The 23,788-nt window shown below is 42.0% G+C and overlaps 1 protein-coding gene across 7 annotated transcripts in view; it reads left to right on the top strand.

The window, feature by feature from the left end:
* fbxl7 (F-box and leucine-rich repeat protein 7) overlaps positions 1-23,788 on the top strand; it is a 185,045-nt gene that overhangs the window by 54,558 nt on the left and 106,699 nt on the right. The window contains exon 1 of one of the 7 annotated variants that reach the window (XM_059945692.1): positions 13,279-13,366. The exons of the other annotated variants lie outside the window; for them this stretch is intronic. Coding sequence (XP_059801675.1) covers positions 13,363-13,366 — 4 coding nt within the window. The 5' untranslated portion in view covers positions 13,279-13,362. Of the gene's footprint in view, positions 1-13,278; positions 13,367-23,788 lie in introns of those variants that run through there. 7 annotated transcript variants of the gene reach the window in all.

Raw genomic sequence — 23,788 nt, 5'->3', positions numbered from 1 at the left:
TCCATCATTGCATATTCAAATTCCCTTTTTTACTGATCAGCTTCTAACCTACAACGTTCCAACTTAATTTGTTCGATTTGCAACTGCATCTCCAGATTACTTATAGGAAACGACTCTAAAATCGATTAATCAAAATCACCCGAATCCACATAATGTGACGCGATTTTTCTCTGTATTACAGCCTTCGATGTAGTCTTCAAAATACCTTTAAGTTGCAATCTACTAGCTATTTCCAATACCTCAGTTTTTTTTGCCTTCGCTTACAACTCTGCGCCTGGCGAAACGAGAAACTCATCAATATTCATTGTTGCCGAATACCACTCACAAGCCAGTCAAACAAAAGAATCAAGTATTCCCCGTTTCCAAAACACCAAATCAAAATCTAACAAGCATTTAAACTCAAATGATCCAATCCCGGACGCAGCCCCCATATTTATGTTACGGATTCAGGCAACAATAAATATATGAGTTAGGCAGGGGTTTTTATAACAAATAACATGTTTATTAAACACTGAAAACAAACCCCCCAAAAGTAAACAAACCACTAACGTAACCGGAAATCAGCTGCTGTGCGGCGGCTTAAACAGTTCTTAAAGCGATGTTGCAAAAACAGTTCTTTAAAGTAGTATTGCCAAAAGTTCAAAATGCTCACAGTCCATTTAAGGGAGAGACTTTTTAAGATGATTTAAATTCTCTTTCACGTCGTGTTGCTTCGGTTCCCAAGATTGAACTTTTTCCCACGAAGAATTTACGAAACGAAACGGCTTAAAGGCACTGACCTTACCTTTACAACACTGTACTCAATCCTTTCTGCTATTTCACAGGGATTAACATGAGAACAGTCAACAAATTCCTTCCAAATAAGGATCAAACAAGGTCAAACCTGTTTCACCATCGAAATCGATTCTCCTCGATCTTTAACTCCCGAACTCCGATCTTCACTCTCCACTGATTCTCAACTAGCAGTATTGTAAAGAAACTGCTGGCAATGACTTTTTAAACTTTAGGCATTAGATGAAACTTCATCTTTCAACTAAACTGCGTCATCACATTAAATCACACAGTGGCATGAAATCAACATGGCAAATCCAGCCACGAACTGCCCCTCCTCACAGGGAGGGGTCCTCCCTTTATACCCTGTAAAAAAAACCTGTCACATGACCTCTACTGGCAGGAAAATGACGTCACTCCACCATCACAAGACCATTACCTCAAGTCCAGTATAGCTTCAATCCCAGTCACGTGACAAGGGTACCACTGTCACGTGTCACGAGTATGTAACACTAGCCTTTAAATATCTGATAAGTTTCAATGAGATCCCCTCTCATTCTTCTAAATTCCAGTGAGTATAGTCCCAGAGCCATTAAACACTCATCGTATGTTAACCCCTCTAATTCCCAGAATCATTGTCATGAATCTCCTATCATGGACCCCCCCCCCCCTAGTGTGAGCACATCTTTTCTTAGATAAGGAGCTCAAAACTGCTCACCCTACTCCAATTTCAGGCTTTATAAAGTTTCAGCATTACATTTTTGCTCTTATATTCTAGTGCTCTTGAAATGAATGCTAACGTTACATTTGCCTACCTTACCATCGTCTCAACTGCAAGTTAATCTTTAGGAAATCCTGCACAAGGACTCCCAAGTCTCTTTGTGCCTCAGATTGTTGAATTTTCTCCCTAGTTAGAAAATAGTCTATGCCTTTATTCCTTCTACCAAAATGAATGACCTCTTTCTATATTGCTGAAAAAAAGTTGGCATATTATTTAGCATATTCCAAAGAGGCCGTCTTGACCCAATCTTGGAAGTCCTGCCCATTATCCTTGTTGAGTTTCCAGCTCTCTGAAGACTCTGGGAAATGCAATATTCTTGATAGATTTCCACTCCTTCGTTTGCACCTTTGTTCTTGCACCTGTCTTTTTTGCATGTCATCTGATTAGTCCTTGATTTTTGTGAAATAATTGAAGTAATATTGCTTTGAAGTTGAGTTTATTGTCACATGGACAAGCATATTTATGCACAGCTAAGTGGCAATCCTGTTATGTTTCTTCTTAGGGTAGCACTTCTTCCCCCTTGAAAGATAAACAAACACAATATTATGTCTTCATAAACCTGCAAGGAACAATAATAATTTCCAACAAAAACATCTTCATTCAGTAGCCAGCCCCTTTTTGTTTGAATTTCAACTTCAATTGAAATGAGCAACTACAGTCCCTTATCCACTTAACAACTTTTAATTAGACTCTGAGGTGGTTTAATTGCCCTTTTTGGTCTGCTATTTGTTTACACAGGTGTATTGCTCGCATTTGCTGCATTAATATTTGTGCGTTTTTTGAGAACTCTGATCTGATCAACATGTTCATTTTTACATTTGCTGACCCCTTGGGTGTACTAACAGGTGACATGTCACAGCTAGGGGTTGGAGTTTGTAGTCGTAGATCCACACAGTTCTGTCTCACTGCATCTGGATCTGGTAAGAATGTGGAGCTACTTTGTTGCATGGACTTTGTGCCAGAATCATGATCTCGGATTTGCACTTGATCACCAGGCTTCAGGACTGGTCGGCTTTTCATAGTCTTGTCGTGATACTGTTTCTGTTCTCCTTTCCCTTTCACTTTAGTCAATTTGACCTTGTGTGTTCCTTTAGGTATCAACAGGTTTTCATGCACTGGAAGGTGAGTGCAAATGCATTGACTCATCGACATTTGGGCTGGTGAAAGGCCATTCTGCAGTGATGCACCCTGTAAATCAATAGTCTTGTGGAAATCCTCTCATCCATCCTGTGCTTTGTTGATGAGGCATTCAACACCTTGTCTGAACTCTCTGCTAGGCCATTAGATTTTGGCTTATGTGGGATTGAAGTTGTATATTGAAACATGCAAACATTGGCAAAGAATTCAAATACACAGCTCGAAAATTGTGGACCATAGTCTGATACCACTTCACATGGAACTCCATGCCTCACAAACACAGTTTCCAGAAAGGTGATGACTATTTGCTGGATGTTGATTGCAATGTTGCAACCTCTGTGTAATTGAAAAAGTAGTCTGTTACAACAATATGACTTTTCCCATTACAATCAAATAAATCCACTCCAACTTTGAAGTACAGCCTGTCTGTTACAGGGTGTGATGTATGCTTCTTTAGTTGGTAGCTAAGGCATATTCCACATGAAGCAATGGTTGGCTGACGTTTTGGTTCTTTCTTGGCCAGTACCTCACTTCACAAGCACTACGTTTACATTTTCCTCACCAAGATACCCTTTGTGTATCTTCTGCAGCATTTCCTTACATAATGACACTGGAATCACAAACCTGTTCCCTTTAAAGACCATATCTTTCACTACTTACAGTTCAGCTCTGTATGCCCATTAATCCTGACTACACATTGGACAGTCATTCTTAGCTGATGACCATCTTTTCCATATTGTATCTTTCAGTTCTTTCATTGTTTCATCCATCCCTGCTGCCTTCCTAATCTGTTCTGTTCTATCAGGAGATACTGGAAGGGAGGCGACAATCATGGCAATCATGGCCTGTATATCTGCTTTAACTTCTTGGTCATCCTTTTCTTTCTTGTTGGCTGCTTGAGACAGCACATCAGCGGCCAACATATATTTCCCAGTGTGTAGATTATCTGCACATCAGATTTCTGCAGTTTTATCAATATGTGCTGTATCCTCATGGGACAGTCATTCAGTGGTTTGGACTTAATTGAGACCAATGGTTTACGGTCTGTCTCCACTTCAAAAGCTTGTCCATAGATATACAGATGGAACCTTCTGCATGCATACATGCTGGTGAGAAGCTCTTTCTCAATCTGTGCATAGTTGGCTTCTGCACTTTTTAAAACCCTTGATGCCTAGGCTACAGGTGGCCATATGTCATCATGCTGCTGCAACAGTACTGCTCGAAGGCACTACAGGGACGCATCAGCCTAGATCCTAGTTCTCCTTTCTGGATCTTAAAACTTTAGTATGGGCTCTTTAGTTATGACTCCTTTTAGCATGTGGACCCTGCTGTCCTATCATCTGCCTGTTACACGAGCGAGGTGGCAGGTGAACCCAAGTGCAGAACACAGGCGCAGAGAGGAGAGTCGGGAGGCGTTCTTGACGTAGTGAACGTGGAATTGGAACTGGCAGTCCTAAGAACCATGAAACAAGGTTACTCACACCAGAGTGGACCAACAAACTGGCAGCTCTTTGTTATGATCACAGGATTGTTATCCTGCATTTGCTGATGGAAGGCAGGTGTGTGTAGTTAGTGGAACCTGGGAATGATTGGAAACTAAATGAGGGGACTGAGGCCCAATTCCTGAGGTAAATAGCCAGGTAGGGGATTGCCAGAAGGGACCATGACACTGCCTGCTCTTCCTAAGAGCCTGCTCGCTACCTTTGCTTTTTTAACAACTGTTCTATCCTGAGTCCCTTCACTCCCATTTCCTCCCCCTCGCCAAATTAGCTTAAACCATTCCCAACAGCTCTAACAAACCTGCCCATGAGAAAATGGCCCCCCTCAGGTTCAGGTGCAATCCCTCACTTTTAGATGGTAAGAAAATGCTTCCTTCTATCTAACTGCCTTAACTAGAAGGCATGGGTTTCACATAAGTTATTTAGAGGTGGTTGGAATGTGGAATTCACTGCCTGAGTGTGCGATGGAGTCTGAGGTTCTCATAATATCTGCAGAATATGTAATGAAGCCTTTTGTTACGAGACTCGCCCCTTGTAGTAATGATCAGCGAGGCACAGAGAATCTGTATTTACCGACAAGTAACTTCTATTACTTCAACTAAAAAGCAAGTGGGTTCACACTCTATCTACCTGTGTGTGTGCTCCCTACCAGAACCCCTGACGCTGCATGAACAGTCAGTGAAGAGAAGGGGTATTACCTGGGAAAGACTACACTGGCCAGGCATTCCTCATGGTCCCAAACCCCACGTGTCCATGGTGTCTTCCTTATCCGCGTTGGTTGGTCTCTGGCTGCTGGAGAGTTATCGCCCCTGTGTATTTGGAGCACCTGAGTCTTATACTGTTGCTTATCAATTGAACCATTGGATCTGTATCCCACTGGCTCAAGGTCACCTGACCTACCAGGGTCATTTCTTACTGGTCATCGTGCAGGGTTACAACCAACATTGCTTCCTGGTTCTGCCCACTCCGGCCTTGTATATTTATGCCTTTACACTCTGGCTGGTCCAAACCAGTTAGATGAGGCAACCCAGACAGAGTCAAACAGGATTACCAATTGCAGATCTGGCATTTTACAAGACAAGTAGCTACTCCTCCGAGAATGATCTCAGGTTTGTTGCTCTGATAAGATTGTCTCAGAGCAAGAGTCAGTTCAGAGTCCATGCCCTTTATATAACAAATGGCTGTTTGCTTGAGAATGGTCTCAGGTTTAGCAGATCATTACCTGAAGCTTCCTGTGTCCACATTCAGTTGCTCTGATTAGATTATCCAAGAGCAAGAATCAGGCTACGTCCACACTAGACCGGATAATTTTGAAAATGCCGGTTTTGTGTAAAAATGATAGGCGTCCACACCAAGCGTTTTTGAAAATACCTCTGTCCACATTAAAACGGGCATTTGGGTGAATCTCCTCCTACTGGGCATGCGCAGGACACATCTACAGAAAACAAGCGACATGCTTGGTGTCAAATTTTGCTGTGAAAGTGTGCGTTTGTGCAGTTACAGACTAGAAAAACTTGAAAGGAAATTGCCAAATGACAGACAGCTGTTGGCTCTCGCGCAGGAGGACATAAACTAAAAAAAAACAAATACTGGAGCATGTGGAGGCAACCGACGGAGTTCACGGACAGTATGACCCAGGTGACGACGAGCACTGAAAAACTCACTAACTCTGTTGCATTAATAAAGCACCTTGTAAATGTATAAAACATGTCTGCATCAGTGTTATCTTGTATTTCCATACAATGTTACATTAGGCTGTTACACGTCTATTGTCAGAGAAGTACTTGCATAAATAGGTAAACCACCTTCATACGAGCAAGGACAGAAAACAGGGCAAAGTGAGTATACTTATTTATTCAGTAAGTTATGGATCAAAGTATTTGGTGAGTACATTTCTAATTCTTCTGGCTTCAGTCTCATTGCCGTCAGTTCTGAAATTGTTAGGTTGTGTAGGGGGTTGTGTTCAAGAAAACAATGAAATGCTGCCATCTGTTCCAGCACGTCATGACAGCATTTTCAGTCATCTCCAGTTATCCTGTCCACATTTCTCTGCCCAATCAGCATTTTCAAATTTACACACTCTGGAGGGTGTTTTAGAAAAGCTCTGTTCTCAGGGGTGGAAAACGCTGTTTCAGTGTGGACAGAGGGTCAAAACGAAGAGAAAAGGCTTTGGTTACGGATTTATCCAGTCTAGTGTGGACGTAGCCTCAGTTGAGAGTCCACAAAAAGGGTGAAACAAAGACAACTAGCTTGTCTGCTTCCCCTGTCCTTGATTAGATTGCAGTTTCTTCTGGACAACATATCCCTCCTCTTGATCCAAGGATAAATACTTTAGGATCATTATCTTCCTCTCATTCGGTTGACTGCCCGTAGGACTGCCATGGAACCCCAATAGATATGCAATACTTATATTATATAAATACTATGAACATCTACTAACTAAATTTACCCACTTTATACTGACAATCGCCTCTGCTGTTTTGTGACAACATTATTCTCGATTTTTCCATCGTTTCAGCCTTCCACCTTCTCGGTCGATCTACATTGAGCAATGCAATTATCAGGGTACATAAAATTAGTACTACAGCAGCATGTGATTCTATTCCTACCCATGGATGTATTTGAACATTTGTCCCCCAATTCCAAAACTTACACCATAAGCCTGGGTCAGTCGATATTTAATTTGCCTTACCAGCATGTGTTTTAATTATTTTAGTGTGTTTAGTCCATTGGTGGATGATCTCCCTTGCTTTCTCCACATCACGTGTTCAGCCCATCGTCAAATGAGGAGTTGGTGGCAGTTCAGTAACAACAGTCCCACAGATATTCTTCTGAATCAGTGTTTTGGATCTTGAGGTTCTCCTTCATTACTGTGTATAATACAAATTTGAGTCCTTCATTTCTACTTAGTTAGACCGTATTACCTGTGTCCGTTGAGATGATTTGTTTCTGTTTATTGAATGTTTTCTAAGCAATGATATCACTGTTGACTTGTTTGTCTGCTGTACTGGCCATGGAACAAGACTGACCATGGCTGCAGTCACGGTAAATTCCATCACAACAAAATACATTATTCTTATGTTGAAATAAACCTATAACACAAGGGTTATCTGCTCTTATTTCCAGTTTAAATCTTAAATTATTTTAACTCCATACTATGTTTTTGTTTTTCTAGACCACCCAATCAAGACTCCCAATTGTCTTGACTCGAGGCATCCATTTTTCCTCACCCAATTTTGTTTCAGGATAGGAATCAGAAACAGGTTTATTATCACCAGCATGTGACGGGAAATTTGTTAACTTAGCAGCAGCAGTTCAATGCAATACATAATCTAGCAGAGAGAAAAAATTAAATAAAATAAATATAATAATAAATAAACAAATCAATTACATATATTGAATAGATTTTAAAAACATGCAAAAACAGACATACTATATATTGTTAAAATAGTGAGATAGTGTCCAAAGATTGAATGTCCATTTAGGAATCGGATGGTGGGAGGAAAGAAGCTGTTCCTGAATTACTGAGTGTCTGTCTTCAGGCTTTTGTGCCTCCTATCTAATGGTAGCAGTGAGAAAAGGACATGCCCTGGGTGCTGAAAGTCCTTAATAATGGACGCTGCCTTTCTGAGACGCCACTCCCTAAAGATGTTCTGGGTACTTTGTAGGCTAGTACCCAAGATGGAACTGACTAGGTTTACAACCTTCTGCAGCTTCTTTTGGTCCTGTGCAATAGCCCCTCCATACCCGACAGTGATGCAGCCTGCCAGAATGCTCTCCACAGTACAACTATAGAAGTTTTGAGTGTATTTGTTGACTTGCCAAATCTCTTCAAACAACCACTGTCTTGCCTTCTTTATAACAACATTGATATTTTGGGACCAGGTTAGATCCTCAGAGATCCTCACACCCAGGAACTTGAAACTGCTCACTCTCTCCACTTCTGATCCCTCTATGAGGATTGGTATGTGTTCCGTCTTACCCTTCCTGAAGTCCACAATCAGAGACAGGCGCTGGCTAATCTTCCTTTTTCTTTGATTTTTTGACAAAACTTCCCTGATTCTCAGGATGAGGGGACTGAAAATCACCCCCTTGATAGGGTCTGTTCCTATATTCTTGGGACAGTTGTTCCATCCTCAAGTCTCCCAAATTAGGGCCATCATGTACATCAAGGATTTGAGTACAGGAGCAGGGAGGTTCTACTGCAGTTGTACAAGGCCTTGGTGAGACCGCACCTAGAATATTGTGTGCAGTTTTGGTCCCCTAATCTGAGGAAAGACATTCTTGACTTAGAGGGAGTACAAAGAAGGTTCACCAGATTGATTCCTGGGATGGCAGGACTTTCATATGAAGAAAGACTGGATCGACTAGGCTTATACTCACTGGAATTTAGAAGATTGAGGGGGAATCTTATTGAAACGTATAAAATTCTAAAGGGATTGGACAGGCTAGATGCAGGAAGATTGTTTCCGATGTTGGGGAGGTCCAGAATGAGGGGTCACAGTTTAAGGATAAAGGGGAAGCCTTTTAGGAGCAAGATAAGGAAAAACTTCTTCACACAGCGAGAGGTGAATCTGTGGAATTCTCTGCCACAGGAAACAGTTGAGGCTGGTTCATTGGCTATATTTAAGAGGAAGTTACATATGGCCCCTGTGGCTAAAGGGATCAGGGGTATGGAGAGAAAGCAGGTACAGGGTTCTGAGTTGGATGATCAGCCATGATCATACTGAATGGCGGTGCCTATTTTCTATGTTTCTAATTGTTATCTGCCGATGGTGATACATTCCTGTTTCTTTCCCACCAGTTTCAGCTGGTTGACATGGTACCATCCACTTTTATCTGGAGAAGTCAGCACTTTGAACACTGATGGACTTACTTTGTCTATAATTTCATAGGCCCCTGCAAATCTTGGATTTCAAAATGAGGCGGGTTTGTATATTCTAAGCATCACTCTTTGTCCTGGGCTTAATTCTATGGGACTGACTTCTGAGTCAAAGTAGGCTTTACTGTTTTGTTTTTTCTTTCCTATTTGTTGGGCTGCCACATAATTGGCCTCTTTCACTGTCTCTACCAATTGTTGTACCCGCTTTCATGATACAATCCCTTCAATTTTGGGATCTGACAAATCTAATCCTAACAACTCCTCCAATCCTCTCATGCCTTTTCCAGTCATGAGTTTATATGGAGTGTAACCAGTTGAAGATACCACTGTATTCCTTATTATCATCAGGACATAAGGCAAAGCTACTTGCCATGTTGTTGCACCATTTTTGCAGTCATCTTTTTTAGTGTTCAATTCATCCTTTCCACAACCCCACTAGTCTGTGGTCGGTAGCGTATACAAAATCTCTGCTTCATCCCTAAAAGTGCGTTATCTGGGCCATGAACTGTGTGCCTTGATCCAATTCGAAATTCCGGGATAGTCCCCAGCGAGTGAACCTCCTTTCCAATAAGATTATTGCAGTGGCCTTTGCTGTATTTGTCTTCGCCAGGAAAGCTTCCACCCACTTCTTAAAGGTATCTATTGCTACCAGAATATATTTGTACCCTCCTGGGGTGGGCAGTAAGGGATCAACATCGTCTATCTGCAAATTAGTCCAAGACCCTTCCACTGGTCTGGTGTGTCGAAGGGCTTCTTTCTTTACATTTTGATCAGGATTATATTGTGCACAAATCAAGCAATTTCTGACATAATGCTCCATATCATCCTTCATCTTAGGCTACTAGCCCACTTCCTTGATCTTCTCCAGGGTGCATTCCCCATAGATCATGGTACCACTGGATCATAGACAGACAGACATACTTTATTGATCCCAAGGGAAATTGGGTTTCATTACAGCCACACCAACCAAGAATAGTGAAGAAATAATAGCAAAATAAACCATAAATAATTAAATAATAATAAGTTAATTATGCCAAGTGGAAATTAGTCCAGGACCAGTCTATTGACTCAGGGTGTCTGACACACTCCGAGGGAGGAGTTGTAAAGTTTGATGACCACAGGTAGGAATGACTTCCTATGACGCTCAGTGTTGCATCTCGGTGGAATGAGTCTGGCTGAATGTACTCCTGTGTCTAACCAGTACATTATGGAGTGGATGGGAGTCATTGTCCAAGATGGCATGCAACTTGGACAGCATTTTCTTTTCAGACACCACCGTCAGAGAGTCCAGTTCCACCCTCACAACATCACTGGCCTTACGAATGAGTTTGTTGATTCTGTTGTTGTCTGTTGCGCTCAGCCTGCTGCCCCAGCACACAACAGCAAACATGATAGCACTGGCCACCACAGACTTGTAGAACATCCTCAGCATCGTCCGACAGATGTTAAAGCACCTCAGGAAATAGAGACGGCTCTGACCCTTCTTGTAGACAGCCTTAGTGTTCCTTGACCAGTCCCGTTTATTGTCTTCGTATCCCCAGGTATTTGTAATCCTCCACCATGTCCACACTGACCCCTTGGATGGAAACAGGGGTCACCGGTGCCTTAGCCCTCCTCAGGTCCACCACCAGCTCCTTAGTCTTTTTCACATTAAGCTGCAGATGATTCTGCTCGCACCATGTGATGAGGTTTCCCACCGTAGCCCTGTACTCTGCCTCATCTCCCTTGCTGATGCATCCAACTATGGCACAGTCATCAGAAAACTTCTGAAGATGGCAAGACTCTGTGTTGTAGTTGAAGTCCGAGGTGTAGATGGTGAAGAGAAAGGGAGACAGGACAGTCCCCTGTGGAGCCCCAGTGCTGCTGACCACTCTGCCTGACACACAGTGTTGCAAGTGTACGTACTGTGGTCTGTCAGTCAGGTAATCAATAATCCATGACACCAGGGAAGCATCCGCCTGCATCACTGTCAGCTTCTCACCCAGCAGAGCAGGGCAGATGGTGTTGGAGAAGTACTACTGGAGAAGTAAAAAAAAAGCATGACCCTCATAATGTTCGCTGGCTTGTCCAGGTGAGCGTTGACACGGTTCAGCAGGTAGACGATGGCATCCCCGACTCCTAGTCGGGGCTGATAGGCAAACTGGAGGGGGTCTAAGTGTGGCCTAACCATAGTTCGGAGCTGCTCTAGAACAGGTCTCTCCAGGGTCTTCATGATGTGGGAGGTCAATGCCACCAGTCTGTAGTCATTGGAGCCACTGGGGTGCGGCATCTTCGGTACAGGAACCCTCTGGAGACTCAGGCTCAGGTTGAAGATATGGTGAAGTACTCCACATAGCTGGGGAGCACAGGCTTTGAGCACCCTGGGGTGACATCATCCGGGCCTGCAGCCTTGCCTGGATGGTTTCTTCATCCCTCTGGAACCACAAGCTTTCCTTCAACTCCATCTTTGACAAACACTCCCTTGTGCTCTTTGTATATTTCAGATCCTGCACCTTCTATCAATTTTTAAATTCTTTATCTTTCTTCTGCTCCTCTGTTAAATCCATAACCTTAACCTGTTGTTCTTTCTGCCTCCCAGTCTCCCCAATCTGTGGCTGCCAGTCCTGCCCAAATAAAGCACCTTGCTTCGCCAATTCGTCAGCCTTTCTGTTTTCCTCTGGAGATAATTTAGAGTGAGCTTTCACCTTTATGACTCCATATTCTTTTCCCTTTGCCTATTCAAATATGTTATAATAAAGCAGCAGATAGGAGAGGCTTCCCATCAGCTGAAATAAACCCCCTGGCTTCCCACAGAGGCAAATGTTCTGTAAGGCTGTTACAAATCAGAGTGTATGACTGAACCTGGTGGAAAATGTTCTGGGTAGCTAACCACATACTACAGCTGCCAATTCTGCAGCCTCTGAATAATTTTAAAGCTATGCTATACCTTTCCAGGCCATGTTCATCCTCTACATATATACCGCACCCAGTTCTCTTCTCACCATCCTGTACTGATGAGGATCCGATCACAAAATTTTAAAGTAGAGTTTTTCTTTTTCCTTTGTCTCTTTGTTCTCAGTCATTACTGTATTGATCTGCTTCCACCCGCCCCTTTTTGTTTTGATACAAAAGGACCCTTGGGATCATTTGCTATCATAACTTGACACTCATGTTCTCTTCCTTGGTACACCAGGTTATCGGCTGACAGAGGTAGTGTTTACTCGCTTCACACTAATATTTCTTCCTTGCAGCAGCAATGTCCATCTAGCGATTCTGTTTTGGCTTACTGAACCATCTTTAATCCTTCCATCTAACTGTAATTGTAGGGGGGTATGTTCTGTCAGTATTGTAAGTGGATTAAGTCCCACTATGTAGGCGAAATGTCGTACCGCCCAGAAAACCGCTAACACATACAGTATACCCCTGTTCTACTGGTGAGAGGATGTGTGATTCATACACTACTGGTCTTAACTTCCCATGCATCTCCTGTAACAGCACTGCTGGGAGGGTGGTATCAGTTGTCGCCACCCCCAATGAGAATGGCTCATTCAGATCTGGGGTTTTTAGAGCAGGCGCAGTGCCCAACGCTTGCTTCACAGCTGTGATAGCCTGAGTATGTTCTGATTTCCATTCCTATGCCACATTCTTTTTCAGTAGTTCCATTAAAGGAGTTGCTTTAGTGGAAAATCCCATCAATGTGATCTCTACAGTATCTTACCAGCCCCAGAAAGGATCGCAGCCCTTTCACATCTTGGGGAATAGGCAGTTTCATAACCGATTCCACTCTTTGCTTATCAATTTCTCATTTTCCCAGTGTCAAGATCATTCCCAAATAACTAACTTCTTGTTTCATCACCTCTACTTTTTTAGGGTTTACCTTTAGTCCCAATGCAAATAATAATTGCAACAGTTCTGACAATAGCTGATAATGTTCCTACTTGGTTTCAGTCTGCAGGAGTAGATCATCTACATATTGGACCAAGCACTCGGGGTTTTGAAAACCGTTTTAATCCTTCACTTAAGCATTGGTGAAATACAGACAGGGAATTATGGAACTCTTGTGGTAGGGCAGTCCATGTATATTTCTGTCCCTGAAAGGTAAATGAAAGCTTTTATTGACACTCCACTCTCTTTCCAGTGGGATAGACCAAAATCCATTATTTATGTCCAAAGCTGTGAATCATTGCACTCTTTCATTCTGTTTGACTGCTGTCTCCAGGTTAGTTGCCACAGCTGGGGCTGTTAATGGAGTTACTTTAGTCAGCACTGGATACTCTATTAGTCAACCTCCAACTGGTGTCCTCACTGGCTATATGGGTGAGTTATTAGTGGAGGCTACTGTCCTCAATACCTCTTGTTATACCAAACTCAGTAGTACCTTACCTACATTTTCCTCTACTTTTTTTTTTGATTTGGAGCAAGAGGGCTGCAAGTGAATGGCTGATTTCCAGAGCAAAGGCAGTTTTACTACTTGGGGCAACAGAGGTGAGACTGCGCAGGCGCGTGACATCAGCCAGTACAGCACGAAAGGTTTAAAAAGAAGACCGCCATATCCAGCGGGCAGCATTCGGAGCAGGCAGTGGAGTGAGAGGGAGGCAGGGTGCTAGGGCCTTGGTTCAATGGGCTTAGTCGGTAACAGGATGAGGCGAGCTGGTTTACCTGTGTTAATTGCGGAAATGAAGTAGTATGTGTGTGAGGCCAATTTTCTGTGCTCGGTGTCAGATGTGGAAGGTCCTGGAGACTCCCAGCATCCCAGATGCCCATATCTGCACCAGGTGCGTCGAGCTGCAGCTCCTAAGGGGCCAAGTTAGGGAACTGGAAATGCAGCTCGATGACCTTCGCCTGGTCAGGGAGAGTGAGGAGGTGAGAGAGGAGTTACAGGCAGTGGTCACACCGGGGCCACGGGAGACAGACAAGTGGGCCACAGTCAGGAGGGGGAAGGGGAGGAGTCAGGTACTAGAGAGTACCTCTGTACCATAAGTATTCGTGTTTGAGTACTGTTGCGGGGGACAGCCTACCTGGAGGAAGCAACAGTGGTCGTGCCTCTGGCACAGAGTCCGGCCCTGTGGCTCAGAAAGGTAGGGAAAGGAAGAGGAAGGCAGTAGTAATAGGGGACTCAATAGTTAGGGGGTCAGACAGGTGATTCTGTAGATGCAGTCAAGAAACTCCGATGGTAGTTTGCCTTCCAGGTACCAGGGTCAGGGATGTTTCAGATCGCGTCCAAGATATCCTGTGATGGGAGGGAGAAGAGCCAGAGGTCTTGGTACATATTGGTACCAATGACATAGGTAGGAAAAGAGAAGAGGTCCTGAAAACAGACTACAGGGAGTTAGGAAGGAAGTTGAGAAGCAGGACTGCAAAGGTAGTAATCTCGGGATTACTGCCTGTGCCACGCGAGAGAATAAGAACAGAATGAGGTGGAGGATAAATGCGTGGCTGAGGGATTGGAGCAGGGGGCAGGGATTCAGATTTCTGGATCATTGGAACCTCTTTTGAGGCAGGTGTGACCTCTACAAAAAGGACAGGTTGCACTTGAATCCCAGGGGGACCAATATCCTGGTGGGGAGGTTTTCTAAGGCTACTGGGGAGAGTTTAAAGTAGAATTGCTGGGGGCTGGGAACCAAACTGAAGAGACTGGGGAAGAAGAGGTTGGCTCATAAATAGAGAAAGCTTGGAGACAGTGCGAGAGGGAGGATAGGCAGGTGATAGAGAAGGGACGTGCTCAGACCGAAGGTTTGAGATGTGTCTATTTTAATGCAAGGAGTATTATGTACAAAGCAGATGAGCTTAGAGCATGGATCAGTACTTGGAGATATGATGGTGGTCATTACAGAGACTTGGATGGCTCATGGACAGGAATGGTTACTTCAAGTGCCAGGTTTAAGATGTTTTAGAAAGGATAGGGTGGGAGGCAAAAGAGGTGGGGGTGTGGCACTGTTGAACAGAGATAGTGTCACGGCTACAGAAGAGGTGAATGCCATGGAGGGATTGTTTACGGAGTCTCTGTGGGTGGAGGTTAAGAACAGGAAGGGGTCAATAACTTTACTGGGTGTTTTTTATAGGCCGCCTAATAGTAACAGGGATATCAAGGAGCAGATAGGGAAATAGATCCTGGAAAGGAGTAATAATAGCAAAGTTGTCGTGATCGGAGATTTTAATTTCCCAAATATCGATTGGCATCTCCTTAGACTAAGGGTTTAGATGGGGTGGAGTTTGTTATCTGTGAAATTCTCTGCCACAGGAAACAGTTGAGGCCGGTTCATTGGCTATATTTAAGAGGGAGTTAGATATGGCCCTTGTGGCTAAAGGGATCAGGGGGTATGGAGAGAAAGCAGGTACGGGGTTCTGAGTTGGATGATCAGCCATGATCATACTGAAAGGCGGTGCAGGCTTGAAGGACCGAATGGCCTACTCCTGTACCTATTTTCTATGTTTCTATGTTAGGTGTGTGCAGGAAGGCTTCTTGACACAATATGTAGATAAGCCTACAAGAGGAGAGGCTGTACTCGATTTGGTATTGGGAAATTAACCTGGTTAGGTGTCAGATCTTGCAGTGGGAGAGCATTTTGGAGATAGTGATCATAATTCTATCTCCTTTACAATAGCATTGGAGAGAGATAGGAACAGACAAGTTAGAAAAGTGTTTAATTGGAGTAAGGGGAATTATGATGAGGCTATCAGGCAGGAAATTGGAAGCGTAAATTGGAAACAGATGTTCTCAGGGAAAAGTACAGAAGAAATGTGGCAAATATTGAGGGGATATTTGTGTAGATTTCTGCATAGGTACATTACAATGAGACAGTGAAGTTATGTTAGGGTACAGGAACCATAGTGTAAAAAGGCTGCAATAAATCTAGTCAAGAAGAAAAGAAAAGCTTACAAAAGGTTCAGAGAGCTAGGTAATGTTAGAGATCTAGAAGATTATGAGGCTAATAGGAAGGAACTTAAGAAAGAAAATAAGAAAGCCAGAAGGGGCCATAAGAAGGCCTTGGCGGGCAGGATTAAGGAAAACCCCAAGGCATTCTACAAGTATGTGAAGAGCAAGAGGATAAGATGTGAAAGAATAGGACTTATCAAATGTGACAGTGGGAAAGTGTGAATGGAGCCAGAGGAAATAGCAGAGGTACTTAATGAATACTTCAGTATTCACTATGGAAAAGGCTCTTAGTGATTGTAGTGATGACTTGCAGCAGACTGAAAAGCTTGAGCACGTAGATATGAAGAAAGAGGATGTGCTGGAGCTTTTGGAAAACATCAAGTTGGATAAGTTTCTGGGACTTGATGAGATGTACCCCCAGGCTACTGTGGGAGGCGAGGGAGGAGATTACTGAGCCTCTGGCGATGATCTTTGCATCATCAATGGGGACAGGAGAGGTTCTGGAGGATTAGAGGGTTGCGGATGTTGTCCCTTTATTCAAGAAAGGGAGTAGAGATAGCCCAGGAAATTATAGACCAGTGAGTCATACCTCAGTGTTTGGTAAGTTGATGGAGAAGATCCGGAGAGGCAGGATTTATGAACATTTGGAGAGGTATAATATGATTAGGAGTAGTCAGATTGAGTAGTCAAGGGCAGGTCGTGCATTACAAGCCTGATTGAATTTTTTGAGGATGTGACTAAACACATTGCTTTTTTTTAAACTTTTTTTTATTGCATTTTTAAATGATTACAAAGTATGAAAAAACAATGTATATAACCCATACCCACTCCCCTTAACCCCTCCCCCCTAACTGCCCTATAGAAAAAAAAAGAAAGAAAGAATGCCTGGTGGTTGGAAGATCTCCACATGCTCCATGGAATTCGTAATAATTTTAATATGTATATTTATTTCTTTCCCCTAATAACCAATTGTTTCATCTTCAAAGCATCTATATATTTAATCCTGTCTTTTGTAAATAAGGGCTCCAAATTTTCAAAAATGTTTCATATTTATCTCTTAAATTATAAGTAATTTTTTCTAATGGAATACAACCATAGATTTCTTTCTTCCAAGAATCTATACTTAAATGTGTATCCGATTTCCAAGTAACTGCAATAGCTTTTTTGGCTACTGCCAGTGCAATTTTTATAAATTCTTTCTGATACTTACTTAGTTTGAGTTTTGGTTTTATCCCTTCAATATCACCTAGTAAAAATAATATTGGATTATGAGGAAATTGTGTTCCTGTAATTTGTTCCAGTAAAAGTCTTAAATTTGTCCAAAAAGGTTGAATTTTAGAGCAAGACCATGTCGAATGTAAAAAAGTACCAGTTTCCTGGTTACATCGGATACACTGATCCGATAAATTTGGATTAAATTTTTTTATTTTTTGTGGTGTAATATATAATTGATGTAGAAAATTATACTGCACTAATCTTAACCGAACATTTATTGTATTTGTCATACTGTCAAGACATAGTCTTGACCAATTTGTTTCTTCAATTTTAATATTCAAATCACTTTCCCATTTTTGTCTTGACTTATGGACTCCTTGCTTAATTACCTGTCTTTGAATCAAATTATAATCCATTTAGCACAAAAGAGGGAGGAAATGAGTGTGGCGGTTGCTTTAGATGCAGAAAAAGCATTTGATAGATTGGAATGGGATTTTTTATTTAAGGTATTGGAAAAATATGGATTAGGAACATCATTTATAAAATGGATTAAAACCTTAAATACTAATCCCAAAGCTAAAGTAGTGACAAATGGTCAAATTTCAACATCATTTCAGTTAACAAGATCAACTCGGCAAGGTTGCCCACTATCACCTGCTTTGTTTGTGTTGGCAATAGAACCACTAGCTGAATTAATCAGAATGGACCCAGATATTAAGGGTTTCAGAGTTAATCAGGAAGAATACAAGATTAACTTATTTGCTGATGATGTTCTAATTTATTTAACAGATCCATTACATTCACTACGCAAATTATCTTATAGACTAGAAGAATATGGGAAAATATCGGGTTATAAAATAAATTGGAATAAAAGTGAAATTTTACCTCTTACTAAAGGAGATTATAATCAATGTCGATTAATAACTCAATTTAGATGGCCAGCAAATGGTATAAAATATTTAGGTATAAGAGTTGATAATGATATAAAAAACTTATACAAATTAAATTACTTACCACTTTTGAAAAAAATTCAGGAAGATCTTGAAAAATGGATGGCATTACCAATAACATTAGTAGGTAGAGTAAATACTATAAAAATGAATATATTCCCTAGATTACAATATTTATTTCAATCATTACCAATACAATTACCCCAGAAGTTTTTTCAAGAGTTAAACAAATATCTGAGGAAATTCCTCTGGAAAGGTAAGATGTCCAGAATATCGTTGGAAAAATTGACATGGAAATTTGATCTAGGAGGATTACAACTTCCAAATTTTAAGAATTATTATAAAGCAAATCAACTTAGATTTATTGCATCTTTTTTCGAGAAAGATAAACCGGCATGGATTAGAATAGAATTAGATAAAATAGGAGAAAATGTACCAGAAGATTTTATATACAAATGGGAATCTAAATGGATACGGGAAAAGAAAGAATCTCCTATATTAAAACATTTGATTGATTTATGGAATAAGATAAATGTTGATGATGAGATAAAAAAATCTTTATTAGCAAAGAGATCTTTAATTCAAAATAGACTTATTCCTTTCACAATGGACAATCAACTTTTATATAATTGGATTCAAAATGGGATTAGATATATAGGGAATTGTTTTGAAGGAGGTATATTAATGTCATTTGAACAATTAAAGAATAAATATAAAATATCAAACAACACATTGCTGAAGGAAGAGCAGTAGATGTAGTGTATATGGATTTCAGCAAGGCATTTGATAAGGTACCCCATGCAAGGCTTATTGAGAAAGTCAGGAGGCATGGGATCCAAAGGGACATTGCTCTGTGGATCCAGAAATGGCTTTCCCACAGAGGGCAAAGTGTGGTTGTAGACGGGTCATAATCTGCATGGAGGTCAGTCACCAGTGGAGTGCCTCGGGGATCTGTTCTGGGACCCTTACTCTTCGTGATTTTTATAAATGACCTACATGAGGAAGTGGAGGGATGGGTTAGTAAGTTTGCTGATGACACAAAGGTTGGAGGTGTTGTGGATAGTGTGGAAGGCTGTCAGAGGTTACAGCGGGACATTGATAGGATGCAAAACTGGGCTGAGAAGTGGCAGATGGAGTTCAATCCAGATGTGTGAAGTGGTTCATTTGCGTAGGTCAAATATGATGGCAGAATATAGTATTAATGGTAAGACTCTTGGCAGTGTGGAGGATCAGAGGGATCTTGGGATCCGAGTCCATAGGACGCTCAAAGCAGCTGCGCAGGTTGACTCTGTGGTTAAGAAAGTATATGGTATATTGGCCTTCATCAATCGTGGAATTGAATTTAGGAACCGAGAGGTAATGTTGTAGCTATGTAGAACCATGGTCAGACCCCTCTTGGGGTACTGAGCTCAGTTCTGGTCCCCTCACTATAGGAAGGATGTGGAAACCATAGAAAGGGTGCAGAGGAGATTTACAAGGATGTTGCCTGGATTGGGGAGCATGCCCTATGAGAATAGGTTGAGTGAACTGGGCCTTTTCTCCTTGGAGCGATAGAGGATAAGAGGTGACCTGAAAGAGGTGTACAAGATGATGAGAGGCATTGATCGTGTGGATAGTCAGAGGCTTTTTCCTGGGGCTGAAATGGTTGCCACAATAGGACACAGGTTTAAGGTGCTGGGGAGTAGGTACAGAGGAGAAATCAGGGGTAAGATTTTTACTCAGTGGTGAGTCCGTCAAATGGGCTGCCAGCAATGGTGGTGGAGGTGGATACAATAGGGTCTTTTAAGAGACTTTTGGATAGGTACATGGAGCTTAGTAAAATAGAGGGCTATAGTTAAGCCTAGTAATTCTAAGGTAGGGACATATTCGCCACAAGTTTGTGGGCTGAAGTGCCTGTATAGTGCTGTACATGTTTCTATGTTTCTTCTGTGGTTCGGGGTCTGGACCTTGTATGCACACACTGCCAGCTATCCTTCTGTAGTCACGCTTGTGCCTTGCAAATGCCCCCGAGGTCTGTGCAATGATTTGACGCACCATCTGAGCATTGTTCATCTCCACTGGTTTTATCCACATTTCACTCATTGTGCATATTTTGTGCTGATATTCTCCTGCTGAGATCTGCCTGTGGTGTAATTCATGCCAGTTGGCATCTGCTAAATCATACAATTAACTGGGTCAAAACAAAGCCCTGCTTTGGTCATATAATCACTCCCCAGTATATGTTCCTGCTCCCTGGGCAATTCCACCAACACTATTGAGTGTTTCAATGCTATGTCTCCTATCTTAGCTTCCAATGGTACACTCACATGTACCACTCGTGAGGGTCTTGTGAATCCACTTATCTCCCTATTTACATTAGTAATATTAATGGTAGTGATGGTGGTTCGGGATCCTCTAGTGTCCCATAAAAAGGTAACAGGGTGGCCTCTGACCCTACCACTTTCTAGAGGTCTTCAGGTTTCATCCCACCATGTGTCACACATCCATGTTGGTGAGGCCTGACACTGTCACTGAAGCTCAGAGTACAATTCCCTGGATGGTGGCGTCTCCACCATTTTATTTTGTGAACTCCGTCTTTGTGGCCCCTCCAAGGGCAAACCGCATTGCTCTGCTCTTTCTCGTCTCAGGTTTGGACATTCTCTCTTCATGTGCCCCTCTTGACCACAGTTATGGCATTTAATTACTCCTCCTTCAGTTCTCCCTGTTCTATTTCCTCTGCTCTTCCTTGCTCTTTGATAGTGTGGCAGGAACACCCTTGGTGTGGAACCCCTACCCTCATTTCTCCAGGCAGGTGATGAATTTTAATAGGCATCACCTTCCCATTAGGGAGTTTAGTTGGGCTCTGTTGTTCCTTACCCCATTCTCTACTCATTTTCCTCAGTATGTGTGGGTTCAGAAGGATCAAACGTTTCCAGTGCCTTTTTAGAATTTATCGGTGCAGTGAGACTCCAGTGTCCTCAATCATCTATTTGAAGCCTCTTGTCCTAAATGCTGTTCCATGAACCCCTTGAAACACAGTCCGTAAGCAGGATGGTTTTCCCGATCCGCGGTTGGTTGAATCTGTGCATGCGGAACCCGTGGATAAGCAGGGCCGACTGTACTGACCAGGCATTCCTTGTGGTCTCAATCTCCACATGTCCGTGGTGTCCTCCTCATCCACGATGGTTGGTCTCTGGCTGCTGGAGAGTTATCGCCCCTGTGTATTTGGAGCGCCTGAGTCTTATGCTGTTCCTCATCAATTGAAACATTGGATCTTCATCCCATTGGCTCAAAGTCACCTTGAAATAACAAGAAATAACAATAAAAGCTACTTGACTTGACTTGATGTATGCATGGATTTAATATTCCACGCACACATTTAATTTTTTTTGGGGTAACTGTAACCATTTTTTCACACAGTGGTAGGTGCCTGGAATGAACTGCCAGGTGTGGGTTGATACAGTAGGGATATTTAAGACTCTAGGCACATGGGTGTAAGAAAATGAAAGGTTATCTGTGGCAGTTAATTTGCAACTGTGTTGTTTTCTGGGCTGTTTCATTTAGTACTGTGGATCCAGAGGCCAATAAAGGCATTGGTGAATCACTATGGCAGCCTGGTAGTTCATGGTCAGCATAAATATGACTGAATTTGTGTTTAAAACTAAAAATTATTGACTGACTTTAACTTCCAGAGCTGTTCTGGTGAGCTTTAATATTGCACTTCTGCATTCTCCATTTATTATGTAAATATCAAGTCTAAATTTTACTCAGAGAGTGGTAGCTGTGTGGAACGAGCCTCCAGTAGAAGTGGTAGAGGCAGGTTTGATTTTGTCGTTTAAAAACAATTGGATAGGTATATGGACAGGAAAGGAGTGGAGGGTTATGGGCTGAGTGCAGGTCAGTGGGACTAGGTGAGAGTAAGCATTCAGCACGGACTAGAAGGGCCGAGATGGCCTGTTTCCGTGCTGTAATTGTTATATGGTTATATACGTGTGCAGTGTACAAAGCTGAGATTTGTCTTATCACAGACAACCGTAAAACAAAGAAAAACCATGGAACTTTTTTGGTGAAAACCATCAAAACCCAACACGCAAAAAAACAAATTGCATAAATGTAAAAAAACAAATGAGCGAAAAGCACAGAATATAAAACACCAAACCACGAAACAAAGAAAACAATTGAACCTATTCAGTGAAAAACATCAAACCCCCAACACGCAAAAAAACCAAATCACACATTGACAAAAAACAAATGAGCAAAAAACACAGAATATAAAACACCAAACCGCAGAGTCATTGAAAGAGTCCAGGATATTCTGTCTAGCTCATTTCAGCCCAAGCCAGCACTGTGTCGTTCATTATCTTGAGGCCATAGAGCCTGTTTGCCCTGATCAAAATCGCACAAAATAGCAACAAAAAAGGGAGCAGCCAGAAACAAGAAACACATCTTAACGTCAACTACAGAGTCCAATCCGTAAACCACATTGATTAAACCTTGCTGAAGACCCAGGACTCAGGAGCAACTAAGACCCAGGAGCAACTAAGAGGGAGGGAGGGTGGGAGAGAGAGAAAGAGAGAAGAGATCATTAATACACATGCAAACACCTTCCTCTGGGAGCAGCGGATAAGAGAGAGAGGGCCACACACAAGTAGATGGCACTGAACACCCGCCCACCATCCTCTCTCATCATTGTTGATTTCTTCTCAACGCTTTAGTTGCCAAGGTTGACGAGAAATGGATGCGATCATGGTCTCTAGGCTACTTGATCTCAAGGCCACCCACTTCACTTGAAACCTCACTGAACTCCCTCAGAGACAGCAAAACACCAGATTGTTCAAGCAGCCCAAAATGCACCACCAAAATGTAGGTAACAGACTCCAAAAGTAGCAGAACCACATTTGAAAGAAAAGGTAGTAGTAAAAGAAGTGAAAGTAGTTTTGTGAACCATCTGGAGGATGTCACCCTTGACCATGTTGATCTGGTAATCTTAGTTTTATTTCTTTGATGAACATATTCGCTCAGTCTGGGGTAATTTTTCAGAGATACTGATAGATATTGATGTCACCATTTTGCACCGGGGGTGAGAATGGCTGACCTATATCTGATGGTTTTACTTTACATCCTTTAAGAGCTTTGAAGCTACAGTTCCTCTCACTACTGCTCACTACAGGTGGCTCAATGCCATAGCATGCAGTAAATTCAGAGAGAGCTCCATAAGGGCACTGTTGTCCAATCATCTTTATTTAATAGTTTACAAACATTCTAAGGGATTTTTAAATGTTTTGCAAATGTTACCCCCCCCCCGAAGTTTTGCATAGAACATTCAATATTTGAACATTTGTGTCCTTTACTCATTTAAAAAATACTGCTCAATACAAATTTTCATTATTAATTTTTTGTCTTCTAATTTAAATCTCTTTATTAAATTGGTTTTGGGCTCTAATTTGACATTAGTCTGTTCCACACAAGTTGGAAGAGCAGTGGTCAGATAGAAAGTTCTGTGCTGGTACCTTTTGCAGTCATAAGAAAGTTTCAATGTGATGTCTGCTTTCTCTGTTGCCCATTAAAGGCAGTTGGATTGATGGAAAATTCTGTACAGTTTTTTTTAATGTTGTGAACTTTTCCTTATTTTGTAATGGTTTAAATCTTCCCTCACCTTACTCTGACTTTGAGCTCTTTTCCACTTACCATCCAGTGATAGCAGGACCCCTTTTATTA

This window comes from Hypanus sabinus, chromosome 20 (assembly GCF_030144855.1).
Source record: "Hypanus sabinus isolate sHypSab1 chromosome 20, sHypSab1.hap1, whole genome shotgun sequence".
NCBI lineage: Eukaryota > Metazoa > Chordata > Chondrichthyes > Myliobatiformes > Dasyatidae > Hypanus > Hypanus sabinus.
This window is presented reverse-complemented; position numbering and strand designations above follow the sequence as displayed.